The sequence below is a fragment of the Sciurus vulgaris genome, assembly GCF_902686455.1.
Source record: "Sciurus vulgaris genome assembly, chromosome: 7".
NCBI classification, from domain to species: Eukaryota; Metazoa; Chordata; class Mammalia; order Rodentia; family Sciuridae; genus Sciurus; species Sciurus vulgaris.
Window position 1 is genome coordinate 111,764,311 of NC_136467.1, and position 19,562 is coordinate 111,783,872.

General features: G+C 38.8%; 1 protein-coding gene across 1 annotated transcript in view; it reads left to right on the plus strand.

The window, feature by feature from the left end:
- RCAN2 (regulator of calcineurin 2) overlaps positions 1-19,562 on the plus strand; it is a 261,424-nt gene that overhangs the window by 30,535 nt on the left and 211,327 nt on the right. The window contains exon 2 of the mRNA XM_079147180.1: positions 15,116-15,342. Within this exon, the coding sequence (XP_079003306.1) occupies positions 15,118-15,342 (225 nt within the window). The 5' untranslated portion in view covers positions 15,116-15,117. The remainder of the gene's footprint in view (positions 1-15,115; positions 15,343-19,562) is intronic.

Sequence of the window (19,562 nt, forward strand, 5' to 3'; positions counted from 1 at the left end):
AGGTGGAAAATGTGATAAACTGGTCCTGATTGCAGCAGACCAGAAGGGACTTTCACAAAGTTCTGGTTTGTTTATTTCTAGGCTAGAATCTGGGTCAGCTTTTTCTTGTAAATAACACATGGCACTAGAAGTGGGGGACTAATGATGGATCATCTTGAACTGTGCATTGCTAACAATAGAGAGGGAAAACTGTAAGTTATTTTATGCAGTTGCCTGGCTATGTCAGTCATTCAGTTGGGGCCCTTGATTGAAAAGGAAGGGTAGAGAGCTCTGTTGAGATGGGAGCAGATGTGCTCTGGTTTGCAATGCCGATGTTCAGTCAGCATTCATTTCTGTAGAAACCTGAAGGATTTTAGGATTGTAGACTTGAGAGTGTGTGGTGTGATAGAAAAAGTGATCTGCAGGGGTTGGGGCAGAGCCTTGTTTCAGACCAATAGTGAAGTATGCAGGCAGGGAAAATTAAGGAAGAGAGGATGAGGATGCTCAAGCTTCTGGATTTGACACCTGGAGGCAATGATAAACCTTGACTCAGGAAATAAGTCGTTTGAGAAAGTGGTAATCAGCTGGTACAGTGGTGGACAGCCAGGGACTCAGGAGGCTAAGGCAGGAGGATTGCAAGTCTGAGGCCATCCTGGGCAACTTAGTGAGAGTCTGTCTCAGTGGTTGACCAGTAGACCATACCTGGATTCGATCCTCAGTACCAAAAAAAAAAAAAAAAGAAAAAAGGTGGTAATCAAAGATGAGCAAGTATCCATGATCTGGGAAAGAGAGTTCACAGGATCACTCTGGGGAGAGTCCACTTGTGATACACTCCATTTGTCTTGCCAGCTCTGTGGATCAGAAACCATGCAGGGTGCCAAACATTACAGGAAGGAGCAAGAATGCTCAACATATGGGAGAAGATCTAAAAACATCAATAAATGGTTTCACTTTGCCAAATGTTGTAAATAACAACTCATGTACAGAGAGGAGGGCAGAAAAGAGAAACTGGGTGACCCTCTCAGGGTGGAGCAGGCTTTGCTGGTTGGTGGGGCTGTGGTGGAGTGGAACCCTTACTCCAAAGTGCACTGGAGCCTCTGGTTAAGCACTGATTGCATTTTTACCTAAGTTGGAAAGTCATGCTGAAAGGAAAGAGTGGTGGTGAGAAAATCTGTAAGCCTGAAGCAGGGAACCTGGCTCCCTAAAGCTAAGTATCTTAGGCCACTTTTGGGGAATAAAACCCAAGCATTCAGAACAGTTATCCTTCTTTGTGGCCTACAGTAATGTCAAGTCCTGGGCCTAACAAAATATGCCTTTTTGGAAAGTAAAACGTTTACCAGAGAGCAGATAAGTAAAGTTCAGCTGTCAGATGAACATGTGCAAGCAGATTGTCACAGTTTGAATCTCAAATGTCCCCCAAAGGCTATGTGTTGAAGGTTGGTTACCAGCTTGTGCCACTGTTGGGAGGTGGTGGCCTAGTGGACAGTCACTGGAGGCCTGCCCTTGAGGGGCATATTGGAACCCTAGCATCTTCTTCTCTCTCTGCTTCCTGGCCACAAGAAGTGTGTGACTTTCTTCTTCCACAGACTTTCTGCCATGATGTGTGGTTTTGCCACATGCCCAAAGTGACAGGGCCATGCAACCATGGCCCCAAACCTCTGAAACCATGAGCTAAAATAAATCTTACCTCTTTGTAAGTTGCATATCTCAGGTATTTTGTCGCAGCAATGAAAATTTGACAAATGCCCAAGTAATTATAGTAAACTATAATAAAAGTTCACGAGTGATTATTGCTGATGGGCTCTGAACTAAATTCTTTACCAGGATTATCTCATTTGTATCTCTCAGAGATACCAATTTATAGCTGTGGAAACTGAGGCTAAGTGAGTAAAGCTAATTTGACCAAAACCACAAACTAAAATTGTCAAAGGAGAATTCAGAGCTAAAGTCCATGTTTAGCTGCAACTACCTATCCATCTTCTTCTGACTGACAGATAATAATGGATAGGGAACAGGAATTTGAATTTGGGTCTGGGTGACTTCAAAGCTCTCACATTTCTCACCATGGAACACAGTTTCCTTTTAAAGAGCTTAAAACATAGATCTTAAAATTTTTGAGATTTTTGGGAGGCATGAGGGAGAAGAATACTAAGGTATATAACATTTAATCCATATAACGACCTCATGAGGACAGCACCATTATGGTTCTACATTTATACAGTGCCCAGAAATATTCAGAAACATGCCTGAGTTCACACATCTAGAAAGTGGCAATGCCAGGATTCAGACCAGACAGACCAACTCCAGAGTCAGCATGTTACCACTACATTCTACTCACTCTACCATAACTCTAGGAAAGGGAGGAAGAGCTCCTGTATCATGTGAGTTCCAGAGTTCTCTGTTGAGAATTATGATGGTCAATAGCAATACTAACACTCACTGAGCAAGTGTGGAATGTCCCAGTCATTGCTCTCAGTGCTTTACATGAATTAACCATTAACTCCTCAAAGCAGTCCTATAAGGCATGTATTTCTTCTATCCATACTTCCAAATGGACCCAAGAAGGTCTGAGTTACTCAGACCTTACAATAAAAAAAAAAGGAAGAGCTGATCAACAGGCTGCCTGGTGAGGAAAGTGAACACAGAGGTGAAACTTACCCAAGACCGTGGAGCTTATCAGTTTGAGAGTTGAGAGTTCAATTTGGAACTCCGTAAATTCCACCAAACTCAAGAAAGGAAAGAGATTACATTTCAAGAACAAAGTCCTATTTTGTAGCTACCGGGATTGTACACATGGGTCCGACCCAGCTCCCATCCTCAACACTGGGAGAAAGGATTAGAATAAGAGTGTCCTGAGAGGCATAAGCACAGGACAGGGTGAACCATGAGGGGTACTCTCATCAAATGCAGGCAGGGGCTCAGCAGGCGGTGATGCCCTAGTGGCACATGGGTAAGTGGGATAGAGCAGGAGAAAGGTTTGGACTTGAGGAAAGCTTGAGGGAGGAGGTCAAGGCTGCACAGCTATCTGTCAGTCTGATGCAGATGAAGCCCTGAAAACAAAGCAAACCCTCAGTCATTGTTTGCCGCTACTGAATCATTATTGACAGCTGGAACTTGTGGCTGAGCCCTGTGATTCTTTTCTCAGCACGGATGAGGCAGTAGATAAGTCTAGATGGCAAGAATGTCATCCTGTGGATGTCCTGGTTTGCTGGGCTAAAGAGCTGTTTTCATTTAATTTGATGGATCCTGGAGAGTTAGGGAAGAATTTTAATGTGAAAGTGAGGTGGACATTTAGCTGTGTTTGAAGGGGAAATCAGCATATTGTTCAGAGATATTTCTCTGTCTCCTTCTTTTCCTCCTCACTTCAAGCCCTTTATATGAGCTCATCTCATCAGAGGGAGTATAACCTGCCTCCTAATGAGTCCTGGCTAGCTCTCCACCCCCAGGCAACTTGCTGGTCAGCTGTTCCCTTTTTTATTGTAAGGTCTGAGTTATTGTAAGGTCTGAATAACTCAGACCTTCTTGGGTCCATTTGGCTCAAAGCTGTGGCATCGCTCACTCTCTGCTCTTTTCTTTTTACTCCATTTCTCCCCGGTACTCCATGCCCCCACAGAAAGCAGGTAAAAGATGACAGGATGATTCTTGGTTTGGCTGCCATAGCAACCTCTACCTGCTTCCTGCTCACCTTTGAAGTGTCTTCCTCCTGTGAAAAGTTATTTTGCATATAATTATTTGGCTGCCCAGAGGCTTTGGGCTTTCCTTTTGCGCTTCTAAGCAGTAAGGATGGTTCTGGAGTTCCTGAATCCATATTCCATAGTAGCGTAGGACTTGTCTATGTCATACAGAGTCCCTCAGCTCCCACTGCACTCTCTTGTTCTTAAGAAAACTTGGCCAGAGATGGTGGATCTTCTATATTATACAAGGACTGGTTGGAACTGTTAAAAATGAGTGCTTTAATTTTTTTTAATTTAAAGTTGTATTGAAATTAACCTATGACATTTCTAGACTACTACCCATTTATAAAGACTATTTGACATCCTTGTTGAATCCCAGAGAGACTCTCTTCCCATTTCTTCACCTCACACTGTGCCCTGGAGGCTGACCCAAATGCTCCCCATTCCTCTCTCCCTTTTCCTGCAGTTACCAGTTGGATTTGATCAGTGGAAGATGCCAGAAGGAGATTAAAGTAATAGAGCAAAGTGGGGATATTGGTTCCTCTGGTACTCTCTTTGTGGTGTATTAACTGAGAATTAACTGTTCCTCATTGTAAAACTTCTCAGCGGTCCTTTCCACCCACCCTCTGCCTCTTTAGATACACCAGGTTTGAAAGTCCCACTCTCTTCTCACCTTTTCAGGTCATGAGATGGTGATTGTCCAGGGTTTTGCACTCTGTTGTGAGTCTTCTATAGCCTGCCCGCACCTTGTGAAGAGTTCCTTTATTAAACTCTTTTCAAACCATCCAATTTAAGCATACCATCTGTTTCCTGCTGGGACCTTGACTAATGCAATGACCATACCTTTTCTATTTGGGGTGAATGCTTCAGTACTGCTTCTTTTGCTTAATAATCTGGGCTTCATTGCTGGACATTCTTGATAGAAACAGATTTGCCCGTCTTTATGTACAACATCCTCACCCTCACATCCCCCATTAAAGATGGTGCTTCCTCCATCTGACTCTTCTTTTGCAGCAAACCTGTTTGAAACACAATTTCTTGATGGGTTTTGGGAATGGAAAACAAATGCCCTCTCTGCTTGTCCCATCTGGTCCTGGGTAAATCTGAGGTCATCTTTCCTTTTTTATCATGTCCATTGGAAGAACACACTGATCTGTAGATCCTCACTGGCATTAAAACCCACAGGCGTAAAGACATTATTTTGGGCAGGTTTGTCCATCCCACTGAGACCGCAGAATCCAAGGCACGAGGAGACAACTGAAGCAACTCGCTTTGTTCACATACTTCATAAAAATTCATAGAGTACTGCTTCCTCGGGGAATAGAATTAATTAAATTATGGTCCAGTGGGAGCTTGAAGAAGATGAGTGAATTCAGAAGCTGTCCTGAAGGGAGCCATGAATGAGGAATATGTATAATTTCCTTTGAAAAGCATTAGTTGAAAACTGCATGTTCCTGATTCTTTCAAGACCAATTCCAAATGGTATCAAGAATAGCATGAGGTTCACACAGCTCTGCAGGTGTGAAAATTCTGCAGCTGAATTAAATAGGTTCCATTATATTTCAGAAAGAGCTGTAATGGGTTTCTATGGAGCACAACCTAAGAATATCGTGTCTCTCCTTTGTATCTCAGGGTGGCAGGCATGGCTCGTTGATTCTAATATTATACTTCAATCTCTGTAAGATGAACAAAAATGAGCAAGAGCCCTGTCTTATCCCTAAGAGAATCTAGATATTAAAATATCAGAAGGGCACTCAAAAGGACCCCCTTATGAGGCCAGTTCAAATATGAATGCTGAGGTAGATATGATTTAATTGTAAAATTATTACTACTTAGGTAAAATTTTTCTTCTAATGAGCTGATTTTGTGCCACATATCATTAGAGAATTTAACATTTTAATTTTAGAGCTAACGTAATTGTAATCATTGCAAAATTTTGTTTAGGTTTCTATTTAAAAATTTGAAATGGATTATCTAATCTTCTCTTTCACTTAAAAAGAGCTATGGGCATTTCTACTACTCATTAAAACAACATTACATTCTGTTTTAGTCAGCTATTTCTCTGCTGTGACAAAAGGACATGACCAGAACAATTTTAGGGAAGGAAAGGTTTATTTAGGGGCTCACTGTTTCAGAGGTCTTAATCCATAGACAGAAGGCTCCATTCCTCAGGACTTGAGGTGAGGCAGGACATCATGTGGAAGACTGGCAGAGGGAAGCAGCTCACATTATGATCAGAAAGCAGAAACTCCACTTGCCAGATACAAATATATACTCCAAAGCCACGCCCCAATTCCCACCGCCAGCCACACCCTACCTCTTCAGTTACCACTCACTTAATCCCTTTCAGGGGATTAATTCACTGATTGGGTTAAGACTCTCACAACCCAATCACTTCTCCTCTGAACCTTCTTGCATTGTCTCACATGTGAACTTTGGGGGGACACCTCACATCCAAACCAAAATACATTCCTAGTTTTTATCATTAATATTCAAGCTTTGACATCTTTAAGTTCTTCCATACTAACAAAATTCCCACAATCCATTTACTTGTTTTTCAATAAAAACTGAACTGAAAGCCAGAAAGAACTATTCATTAACCATTTCCACTGATTTCTTTATTTACCATTTCCAGCTGACCATAGCGTAGAATTGAAGCATAACTTTTCAGTTATGTCACTCTTAGTGCAAAAGGGTTTATATCCCTGTTCTTAATTTTAAGAGATATTTTTTGTCTAAAAAAAAACAAATTCAAACTCAAGTTCCTTTTCTGTATGCCTTGATAAGTTTTCCCCTTTTGAAGCATTTTCCTATTAAAGTTTTTGCTTTCAAGTGTGAGTAACCTGGAAGAGGAAATAAACATACAGGCAGTTATGAGCATCCAAATTAAAGGTTTACACACTGGAGAAAGCTGTTGTTAAAGATTGCAAGTTCTCCTCTCTGGAGCATCTTAAAGTAGACAGATATCCCTTTTCCTGTGTATTGTCTTCCATTCATGGCAAGATAAAAATGTTAGGGTGAGAGGGAAACTTTAAGGCACTGTCAGCCAACACTCCCCTGTTCCTTGGAGTCTCCCTTGGACATCCTGCTAGATGGGTGTCACCTGTTATATGCAGCTGGCTGGCTGGCTACCACCAGTACAAATTGCTCACCAAGACCTGAGGCAGGGTATTCTGTTACAACCCAACTTGTTAACAGAACTGTGACTCCTTCTGTTCCATCAAACTCTTTCCCTCTGGTTTAACATCTCTGCTCCAAGGACCATATCCCAAAATTGTTTCCTCCTTTAGGATTTGGAGCAACCATGATTCTATTCCAGACTTCTTTCTCTTTGCTTCCTGAAGCTTTCTCCTGCCAGGCCATTATCTCTCAGACACATGACTTTTGATCCTGCTCTCAGACTGAATAGTTAGTTTCCTTTGAAAGGATTCCAGTGTATCTGTTTTGTGTGGCACCCAGAAATGGTCCTGATGTTCTCTCTGTGTTAAGGGGACTCAAGGGAAATTACAGGCACCCCACATCTTCCCAGGAGACAGTTTTTTTTTTTTAAACAGTCCACAGACCACACTATTGACTGATTTTGTTCAATAGGTTAGCTAGTTTAAGGGTGTTTACAATTTTGTCTTTTCATGGCTCCTCAGCTGTTCCCATGGACTTCTTTGTGATTGACCCCTTCCTTTTATATCTAGTTTAGGGCTGAATTCCTATGGGACAATGCATGGATCCCCATTCTCAGGAGATAGACCCCACTCCTAGAGAAGTAAACATTTTTAGGATTCTGCAATTTGGAAATCAGAATCTCGTGCACATTAGGTAACTTTGCGATAGTAATGAAATCTAACAGAACCAGATGTCTTGCTTTTTCCCCTGGGCTTAATTATACTGTATAAATGTTGGTTGGGAATGAAATCGGGGAGTTTTGGAAAGATTAGTTCCTGTGAAGAAAATCAGTACTGCTCTTATCTGCCAAGTTTATTGGGAATTCATCCACTTATTTAGATGGCAAAGATACTCAGTGGCTGCTACTTTTCCGTTACACAAGTAGCTTTAAATTGCAATGGCTAGTCTCTAGAGTAGGAAGCATACACTCTTAATTTTAAGCCTTTAGTTAATACATACTATTATGATATTTTAAAATCTTGGATAAAAATTATTTTCATGTTAGTATAGCAAGGTAATGATTGCAAATCCTCCTCTTTACAGGCTTTGTCCTTCATTAATGTGAGTCCAGTTCAATCATTTATATTCTTATTGCTGCTAACTTTGTAACTTTTTTGTAAAAAAAAACATAAATAAACTTCATTTTGTCATTATTGGTGTTTGGGGAGCCAAGCTTGTTTTTTTTTTTTTTAATTTTAATTACTTTTTTGGCTTATAGATATCTTTTCCTCTTTATGGGGTCTCCACTGGATACATTTCAAAACTTGAAGTGGTACTGCCACTTAATTCTTATTGTAATGACATAGGTTTAACCCTCATGGATGTACACTGGAGTTTTAAACTCCTTAGGCTTTTTTTTTTTTTTTTTCTTTCTGGTACTGCGGATTAAACCCAGGGCCTTGTGCATGTTAGGCAAGTGCTCTACCGCTCAGTTACACTCCTAGCCCCCCACTTTTTTTTTTTTTCGTTTTGAGTCAGGTCCTTGCTACATTGGTGAAACCATCCTGCCTGGGCTTCCTGTGAAGTCAGAATTACAGGGGTTGCCACCACACCCAGCTCACTGACACACTCAACAGTAGTAAATGATGGCCACTTTTCTTCTGCTATTAGCTTGCCCTTAATGAGCCTAAAGATAAAGCTAGTAACTAGCTTTCATGCATATAGTATTTGCGTGTTATTCAGGGACTTCAAAAGACCTTCACGTAGACTCTTAAGGTAGACAAGGCCTACCCACAAGAAAACCACAACCCAGAAGGCCCCCTACTTACAGGGAAGGACTAGCCCCAAGGAATTCCCCTGGAGAATCATCAAGATGTGTCCTCTCTGCATCTGAGGGACTTTTGAGTTCTCCCATAGGAGGCTTTATATTTTAATAGCAGATAGTGGTTTTTCTTTTCCAGATCCATGTGGTGGTGGAAATGTATGCTTTTCAAATGTCAAGTGACAGAAGAATGGCTAAAGAAATTATGACAGATCTATACACTGGGAAGTGATGCGGCTATTAAAATTAATGTTTTCAAAGAACATGTAATGAGACAGGGAACTTCTCTGGATTTTATCAATGTTGTCAGAAAGAAGTGTGACACTAAACAGCATGTTCTTAATTTTATTTAAAAAAGCTCTGGAGACTGAGGCAGGAGAATAGCAAATTCAAAGCCAACTTCAGCCACTTAGACCCTAAGCAACCTAGTGAGACCCTGTCTCAAAATAAAAAACTTAAACATGGGCTGGAGATGTGGCTAAGTGGTTGAGTGGCTCTGGGTTCAATCCCCAGTACCAAACAAACAAACAAAAACTATACATGTAAAAAGTGCTCTGTAACTAAATTCTTTCTTCAATGAATTCATATAATCAAAAAGCATGAGTGTTATTTTTGTCATGCTCCACAGATCTTTTTAAATTTTAGCTAGATGAATCTTTTGAGTGATTCTTACTTTTTTTCATTTGTAAGATTACATTTTATAAATTAAACTTTACATTTAAATGAGAGGACTATTTTCATGATTAGTGTATACATTTGAAATAAATAACATATTTTAAGTTGGCCATTATAATCCAATTGCTGGTCTGTTACTTCCTGAAAGCGACTCCTTTCCATGTCATTCATTCATTCAACCTAATTATTTTGAGGACTTTCTATATGTATCTGAAGATGTAAGGAGGAAGACAGCCCAGTCTTTGCTCTCAGGAAATACCAGTTGAAGTTGAGATGTGGACCAAAGAAAAGCTCTAACCAGGGGAAATGGGGTTTCATTGGAGAAGGCTGAATGTGTGGAGATGGGGAGAAACATTCAAACCCCCAGTTTAAGGCAGCTCTTCCTTTTGGATGACCAGCCTCGGAATTAGAAATAAGGATACACATGCACATTTTCTTATGTTAGGCAGGCAATGGTTGCCTCAAAGGTTTCTTACTATAGTAAGACTTTTGATATCAATTTTAAAAGATGAACCAGTTAACTTAGTATGTGGGGCTTTCCATGTTTTTATTAGAAAGTTCTTTTCATCATCTGAGTTTCCCTTTCTTTCTGTTTCTTTGGGCTTCCTAATGTTTGGTGATGATCCAAAAGCATAATTGCCTGGTTCTGAGATTATCATAATGAAGTGTTTTTATGGTACTTCATATTACATACCCTTCCATTTAATGGTTAGTGATGATTCTGATCACTTTGGTTACTGCTTGATTCCTGCGCCTCCCCTTATGTTGCAGAGGGAGGCAGGGAGGTGGTTTTGTTCTTGTGTTATGAGGATAAACTGAGTCACTGAATGATCACATGACTTCTCCACTTGACATGAGTCAGTGATGGGAACTGGAAAGAGAAATTAGGATTCATTCGATGAAACTGACTGCTAAAGTATTTCTCCATGTAAGTAGAGTAGGTTGTTTGCCAAAAATGCATTCACTGTTCATATCTTTCCTGAAAGTAATGAGCTTAAAATAAAGTCTCATGAAGATAATCGTATTGTTACAGCTTATAACAGAAGTTAAAGCTATTTGAATAGATTAAAATAAGTCCTAAGTGAGGCTTAATATTTGGCCTATTTAATTTGTTCACCATTGGATTTTAGTTTCTTTTTTGAAAAAGAATAATTGAAACATTCACAGAACATATGTAAGAAAACTTTGGAAACAACTTTGATTCACTTAACTTTTTTAAAAGTAAATTGGAAAGACTTAAAAATAAAACCAAAATTGACACTATAGTTTGTGCTACCAGTTGATTATGACTTCATTATCCAAATATTTTTCTATAATCTATTATTGATTAAAAACAATGATGTTTTGGTGCTCTTGGTAATTATTTTTACTATTAAGGTAGCTGATATTCTAATTATATTCAATAATGACATATTTACACTAAAATATGAAGAACTATGTAAATGAATAAAAGTGAATGTGTATGTTTTGAAGATGTCTAGCAGTTGAATTCCCTTTATTTTAATGTTATTAGTTTTCCTTCTAATTGGAATTATTAATATAATTTAGATTATTTATAAAATAAACCATATATATTTTAATGAAAGTAATTATTTTAAGTAATTATTTTAAAATGTTGCACTAGTTGGATGAAAAACTTTAGAATATAAGAACAGTTTTATTATATTTTATGTAGAACAGTATTTTTTATTTTTTTAATTTGTTTTAATTAGTTATACATGACTGTAGAATGTACTTTGATGTATCATGTATAACAGAGTATAATTTCTCATCGTCTGGTTATAGATGTAGAATACCACTGGTCCTATAGTTATATATGTACATGGAATAATGATATCTGATTCATTCTACTATCCTTCCTACCCATTTACCCCCTCCCTTCCCTTCATTCCCCTCTACCTAATCTAAAGTAACTCTATTCTTCCCTAGCTGCCCCCACATTGTGAATTAGCATCCATATATCAGAGAAAACATTTGGCTTTTAGTTTTGGGGAATTGGCTTATTTCACTTAGCATAATATTCTCCAGCTCCATCCATTTGCCATAATTTCATTGTTCTTTAAAGCTGAGTAATATTCCATTGTGTGTGTGTGTGTGTGTGTGTGTGTGTGTTGAAAGGCATCTGGATTGGTTCCATAATTTAGCTATTATGAATTGAACTGCTAGAAACATTGATGTGGCTGCATTTTAAGTCCTTTGGGTATAAACCAAGAAGTAGGATAGCTGGGTCAAATGGTGGTTCCATTCCAGGTTTTCTGAGGAATCTCCATATGGCTTTCCTTAGTGGTTGCACCAATTTTTAGTCCCACCAGCAATGTATGAGTGTACCTTTTTCCCCACATCCTCACCAACATTTATTGTTGTTTGTATTTTGATAATTTCCATTCTGACTGAGTTGAGATGAAATCTTAGAATAGTTTTGATTTGCATTTCTCTAATTGCTAAAGATGTTGAACATTTTTCATACATTTGTTGATATATTGTATTTCTTCTGTGAAGTGTCTGTTCAGTTCCTTAGCCTACTTATTGATTGGGTTTTTTATTTAAATTTATTTTTATTGTAAACAAATGGGATACATGTTGTTTCTGTTTGTACATGGAGTAACAGCATACCATTTGCGTAATCATACATTTACATAGGGTAATGATGTTTGATTCATTCTGTTATTTTTTCCTTCCCCTCCACCCCTCCCACCCCTCTTTTCCCTCTATACAGTCCCTCCTTCCTCCATTCTTGTCCCCCTCCCTGATTGGGTTTGTTTTTTTTTTTTTTGATGTTTAATTTTTTGAGTTCTTTATATGTCCTGGAGATTAATGCTATATTTGTGGTAAAGATTTTCCCCCATTCTGTAGGCTCTCTCTTCATGTAATTGTTTCCTTTGCTTAGAAGAAGCTTTTTACTTTGAATCCGTCCCATTTATTGCTTCTCGACTTTACTTCTTGCACTTTAGGAGTCTTGTTAAGGAAGGTAGATTCTACGCCCACATGGTAAAGATTGGGCCAGCTTTTTCTTCTATTAGGTGCAGTGTTTCTGTTCTGGTGTCTACGTCTTTAGTCCACTTTAAGTTGATTTTTGTGCAGGGTGAGAGATAGGGGTTTAGTTTCATTTTGTTACATGTGGATTTCCAATTTTCCCAGCACCATTTATTGAATAGGTTATCTTTTCTCCAGTGAATGTTTTTGGCACCTTTGTCTAGTATGAGATAACCATATTTATGTGGGTTTGTCTCTGTATCTTCTGTTTTGTACCATTGATCTCCATGTCTGTTTTGGTGCCAATACCATGCTGTTTTTGTTACTATGGTTCTATAGTATAGTTTAAATTCTGGTATTATCAAATTATCACTATTTGCAGAATGACATGATTCTATACTTAGAAGAACAAAAAATCCCCCCAGAAAACTTATAAAACTCATAAATGAAATCAGCAAAGTAGCAGATTATAAAACCAACACCCATAAATCAAATGCATTACTATACATTAGTGACAAATCTACTGACAAAGAAATTAGGAAAACTACTGCATTCACAATATCTTCAAAAATATAAAATAAAACACTTGGGAATCAATCTAATGTAAGAGGTAAAAGAGCTCTACATTGAAAATTACAGAATATTAAAGAAAGATACTGAAGAAGACCTTAGAAGATGGAAAGACCTCCCATGCTCCTGGATAGGCAGGATTAATACTGTCAAAATGGCCAGACTACCAAAAACATTATACAGATTTAATGCAATTCCAATTAAAATCCCAACGGCATTCATCATAGAGAAAGCAATCATGAAATTCATTTGAAAAAATAAAAAATCCAGAATAGCCAAAGCAATCCTTAGCAAGAAGAGTGAAACAGAACAATATTTTTATCTACTATGATTACAGTCATTCAATTTACCGTGATTACATCATATTCCTATTATCCCAGTGACTTAGGAGGCTAAGGCAGGAGGATCACAAATTCAAACATAGCAAGGCCGTATGTAACTTAGTGAGACCTGTCTCAAAATAAAAATTAAAAATTAAAAAAAGTATGGGCTGGGCATGTGGCTTAGTGGCTAAGTGCTACTGGTTTCAATCCCCAAAAACAAAACAAAGCAAAGCAAAAAAACTGTGATTCAATTTTAGAATTATTACCCCAAATTATGTAGATTTTGGCTCCTATCTCAACTAGAAATTTTATATGTAATTCATTATTGCCATAAGAAACTGCTTATCAAACTTTCGTAGGAACTTTTCTAGGAAAAATTAAAAAATAATAACCTCATCACCATGATGCATTCAGGATTTGGAAGAGGTATAAGCAAAAACTCATGTGTTGCCCAGGGTGCTAGAATTTGTGTCTGACTGAGCCTCTTGAAGGCTGAGTGATGTTAGCGGTGCCCACCTTTCTGCCTTTACCCTGTGATGCTGAGCTTGAAGAAAATTGAGCTCAATGGAGATGATTCAGTAACCATCTCATCATTGTCAGTCAATCCTGCCTGTGTAACCATTGGGGAGTGTTTTTACTGTCTGGTCTCTACTGAACTTTAGGCAGAAGAGTATTATGGGCATGAAAATAAACATGAAAGAAAAAAGTAAATGCCATCCTTGAAATATGTGGGGGACAAACCAAATCCCCTTAATTATGTACCCAGTATTACAAAAGCAAAAACTCTGTTGTTGGGTAAATTATGAATGTAAGGTTCAGGAAATGATAGAAAGATTGAATGCAGTTAGGCAAAATGATATTGGAAAGCTTCATGGGGATAGGAGGGAGAGGAATCAACAAGGAATGGATTAGCCAAGGTATTACTGACTTTTCAAGATCTGGATGAGGCTTACAGGTACTTGCAGTAATTATCTCATGCTGAAGAGGAAATACATGTGTTGCATGTGTGTGCATGTATTTTCATTGTGAACCAACAGTTAACTATTAGAGTCAATGTAATCAAGACTTGGGTGATTATGAGGTACATCCTATTTCTTTAAATATAGATTTCTGCTAATTTTGATCATCTTCATTCCTATGGCATAGGAGAGTGAGCTGTAGTGGCATATCTCTTGGGTTTCAATCCTAGCTCTGCCATTTTGTAATTAACTTTTTAAGGGTTACTTCATTGCTTTGTTCCTCTGTTTTCCTATTTATAAAATGGGGATAATATTGGTGCCAATATCACAGGATTGTGGAGATTAAATAGGTGTTAGCTGGGCATGGTTGTGCATGACTGTAATCCCAGTGGCTCGGGAGGCTGAGGCAGGAGGATTGCAAGTTCAAAGCCAGCCTCAGCAAAAGTGAGGTGCTAAGCAACTCAGTGAGACCCTGACTCTAAATAAAATATAAAAAATAGGTCTGGAAATATGACTCAATGGTTGAGTGCCCCTGAGTTCAATCTCTAGTACCTAATAAACAAATAAATAGGTTTGTTAATACATGTAAATCATTTAGAATAATGCCTGGAACCCAGTACATGATGGACATTATTAATATTAATAGTAGTGGTGGTCTCCAACTCTTTTTTGGGGGAGAGATTTAAAATTTTTGTTTGCTTTATTTTATTTTTTCTTCTTTTTTATTCGTGTATTATAGTCATGCATAATAATGGGATTGTTTTGACATATTCATATATGCACACAATATAACAATATAACTTTTATATTTGTTTGGTTTTCGACCATAGCATTGATTGGATTATTGATCAGACAGAGCTGCATGGGAAATTCTGATTCTGAGATGAAGGGAATGATGTGAATGTGCGTCTTTTCCCTTCCAACAGCACCTGTCTCTCCTAATCATATTCCCCCGGCCCTGCACAAAACAGTTCAGAACCTGCAGACTGAGTTTTAAGGAATTTGTTCAGCTTTAACAGACATCTATCTTTGTGTCCTCAGGAATGAGGGGAGAATCATACTTCATCGGAATGAGGAGCCTGGGGCAACAGGGGTACCTCCCTGAAGACGGAGGACTTTTCTTACTCTGCTGCATAGACAGGGACTGGGCTGTCACTCGGTGTTTTGCAGAGGAAGCCTTTCAAGCCATCACCGACTTCAATGATCTCCCCAACTCATTGTTTGCATGCAATGTTCACCAGTCTGTGTTTGAAGGAGAAGAGAGCAAGGTAAGAAGTCATTCCTGTTCCCGAAATACTGGAAGATGTGTCACTGAAACAACATATTGCCTGTTCATTGGGGCTGACGTTTTGATGTTTTTGAAAATGTTTAGTTGGCTCTGTTTTTGGCATGTACAACAGGATGACAAAATCCTATTATTAGCTAGCTTTGAAGGTACACCTGACAAGGTTGTAAATGCGACTGCTGAATCAAATCGTGTCCTCTTCGAGTTGTCGGTCTCTTTAACAAAACAGCTGGCATTAGGAATCTGGATTGGGTCCTTGGATTAGGATGCAGTTGTTTTAAATTCCTCAAGCATTCTCTCCCCGACTCTATCAAAAACATAATTTGCCTTTCTCAAAATAGTACATGCTCTTCTTCAACCCTCTGCCTCCTGCAGTTTGATGAATGCTCTAACAGTGGTGTCTTACGTTGTGATTCCTATCCCTCAGCAGTTATTACAGAAGGTGAGTCCATTGGCCATCTAAGTTCTTTGCTCGCTGATACTGGGTGGTATCACTACATGTACATTGAAAGAACTGCCTGAAAGCAGTAATGGCTTGCTGATCTGAAATGATTAGGGAACGAGGTTGCCTAGGTATAAATACTTTCTGGCTTCCCATATTAAGACACAAACTTGATTTGGAGTAAATGCTTTTGGAAATCATCATAGACATTCCATTAGGAGATCTTTCTAAAGTTTATTTCAGATATCTCTGACCTTTGAAGTGGGATATTTGAATGAATCCAAACTTCCTTGTAGATGTAGAAACCTACTTGTAAATATTTACCATTATACCACGTTGTAAAACACGGGCAACGGTTTTGGGGAAAGGGCCCTTTTCTTAAACCAAAGAGTGTGGCTCTGTGTGAGATCTAAAAGTAGGATTTATGATTGCTGTTTTACAAACTTTAGCTTTTCTTGCCAACTATTGAAGTTTGAACTTCATTGACTGAACACAATTCACTGGAAGTCTGATTTCTGGATTTTGTTGATTTTTCAAACAATCCTAAGAGCCACAGAGAAAATCCATTCTAGAGGGTTAGGGATTATTTCAGGCCATTTGAAGATATTTTATAACAATTTTATTTTGGGATTAAATAATTGAAATGATGGGCTGAGAGTAACTTGAAATACAGCAAATTATATGTGATTGGAACTTTCAGGGCTGTGACAACCAGACTGTTTAAAGTAAGAGAAGAGTATGCCAAGGAAAGCTGGGAATTTTAGTAAATTGTAAAAAGTTACTAAAAGCAAATAATTTCCCCTGAAATATACCTACCATAAACTATGAATTAAGGGTTTATATTTTCTTATTATACCTTCTATTTATCTGAGTGTCACAATTTAAATTTAATGGGGGTTTGATTATCTCCTGATTAAATATTTCTAATAGATTGGAATAATAAGGTTTATGAAGTCACCAGTTGCTTTAAGAGTACTGCTCTGAATGGCCAAACACCTGACCCAAATTGGGGCCACTGAAGGACAGAACCTTGGAGAGAGTTCATGGGAATCTGCCTACATCTGGGCAGACTTGATCTTCTGATCTGTGACTGGATAATGGATTACTAAGTATTTTCAATTAATTTGTGTTCAAAGTTGGAGCATAGCATCTCAAGAAGCAGCATTTGGCTTTATAAAAAAATAGGAGTCAAAATAAACAAGACATAGTTCTATGGAACAAGTTTCAAATTACTGAGATAACATTTTTGTAGCCAAAGGGGTGGAATTTATAATTGGCCAATGTCTATACAACAAAACTTAGTAAATCCAACAGAACGTCTTCTAACTTGGTGTGATCATACAGCCTCTATTTGAGGAGCCTTTCCTGGATATCAAATGATCTGGTAGATTCAGCTCTTATTTAATTACATTTACATGGTTTAAGGGTATGTGTAAACTAATCAGACACCAGGTGGGTTAAGAGTAGCCAGGAGGCATGAACATTAGGGTTCTAGGAAAAATGTTCAGCAAGCTTGGTGGCCATTCCTTTTCCCTGCCCTGTGTTTCTCTTCATGATTCAGAACTTCATAGTCTTCCTGATGATGGAGCTAGAATTTGGTCTGGAAAGCCCTCCAAAGTCCCGTATGAAAGCCTTGTTCCACGGAGTTGCACTATCAGGAGGCTGTATCACTTTTAAGAAGTGGAGTCTAGTGGGAACTCTTCAAGTTATGGGGACTGGGGTGCCATTAAAGGGGACGGTGGGACCCCAGGCTCTTCCTCTTTCATTTCCTGCCCATGAAGTGCTTCTGCCATTGAGTGCTGCCTCATTGCAGGCTCAAAGCAAGGAGGCCAAAGGATCGTGGCCTGAGTCCAAATAACCTCTTCTCTCCCAAGTATTTGTTACATAGTAATAGAAAGCTAACACAGATGCCCATCTTTCACTATCTTAATAAATTTCTTTATTTTATACCTCATTTTCTCAAAATATTCTTTCCACAAAGTTCCGATTTCCTGAATATGAGCCACGAAGTCATGACGGGTATCTTTCCCAAAGGATGGACATTTTAAGCACTGTACTAAGTTGGCAGGGAGATATTTTTAGGCAGAGGGAAAAGAAGCACATGTCTCCAGCTTTTCTCGTATTTGCCTGTGGGCAAGGCTGGCCATGGTAACCGTCTTTAGGTCTGGCTTTGGGGAGATGAGTTCAGCAACCTGGGATTTTACCAGGGATAATACTTAGTGTTCTTCTCAGATGCAGGCGCATAGGTGGCCACATGCAACTTGCTTTGGCAGAGTCCTTTCTGTTTTGTTATAACCTCCTTTTGAATCATTGTGTCTTGATATTAATGAATTTGAGTTTAGCCTACTTTTTGCAATTGTTCTGAAGTATTAGTTTTAAATTTCTTTGTAGGGTAAGAATTAAAACTGTGGCTTTCTAGCTCTCATGAGTGAATCTTATAGCAATTTCTTTTCTATTTCTCATGTGTCTGAGGTACCTTTCCTAGGGCCTTTTCCTCTGGGAATTTAATTTGGAGAGTACTGAATTAGACTGCTCATAATATAGGTAACACCATGGGATATGACATTCTGGCTATGTTTGTTTGTGCTTATCAATGTGATAAATATTTTGATGTGCTTATTTTTGCTATCCTTTTAAAATTCTAAGTTCTGACACCTAAATCCACTTTTTAAACAGCTTTTTGAGGGCCACGTGGTGCACTCTAATTTTCCACTAAGCAGAATTCTGTGAGATTGTATTTTGATTTGATGCTTTTGCAATGAATGAGTACATACTTCAGTGTGGCTTGTTGTGGTCCAGATGGTTGAGATTTGTTTATATAACACAAAGGAGCACTGGAGCTGGAGGAAATTGGCATCTGAAACCAATAAATGCAGATTGCTGTTTGCATGCTACAGCTTGAAGTATAAATATTTTTGTATAAAACACATTTAGAACTGGGATCTTCACAGCATCCAACTCCTAAAAGTTACTAGGGTTCATTTCCCATCAGAAGGCCCCCCTCCCTGGCTTTGCCTTTCTGGGCCCCGTGGGATGCAGAAGTCTCAAGACAGATGAGGCTGGAGGAAATGTCCTCTAAGCTGCCTGGTATCTGTGCTGGACTAGAAAAGGGTCTGCTGTATAGGTCACTGGCATCCACTGGTCTCTAAAGGAGAACAGGGAAACAAACACTATGAAACATTTACTCAAATTCAACTGAAAAAGGAGAAGTCCGAAAGGTGACTTTATAATGCCCTTCAAATGTATGAATGCATTTAGTTTAGATCATAATAATAGCAGCAACGAACCCCTATGGAGCCTGCATTGAGGTGCAGGTGCTTTCCAAGTGCTTTATAAACACCGAGTCCTTGTACCTTCACAGCAGCCTTCTGAAAACAATGTCCTTCTGCCTTGTTACATGGCAGGGTGTTCAGCCCTGGACCTCACTGGCTAGTCTGCCCAGGGTGCAAGCAGAAGTGACTTGTGTCATGTTCACATCAAGCATCTAATGTCTAATATTGGGCCCTGAAGAAAGTGCTTTTTAATCTGCTAGGGAAATTCACATTGTGCCAGCTAGTGCTAGCTAAGGTAGTTTGGGTCTCAGACTGAGGACAAGGACAAGACAGGACAGAGTCCTAGCCAACCTATGATGAACATGCAATTCAGCAAGAACCAACACACAAGCAAACAAAAAACCATGGCTTCTTTAGGCCACTGATGTTTGGGGGCTTGTTTTTAGAGTATAACTGAGTCCAGCTAGGTTGATACAATGAGCGCCATTA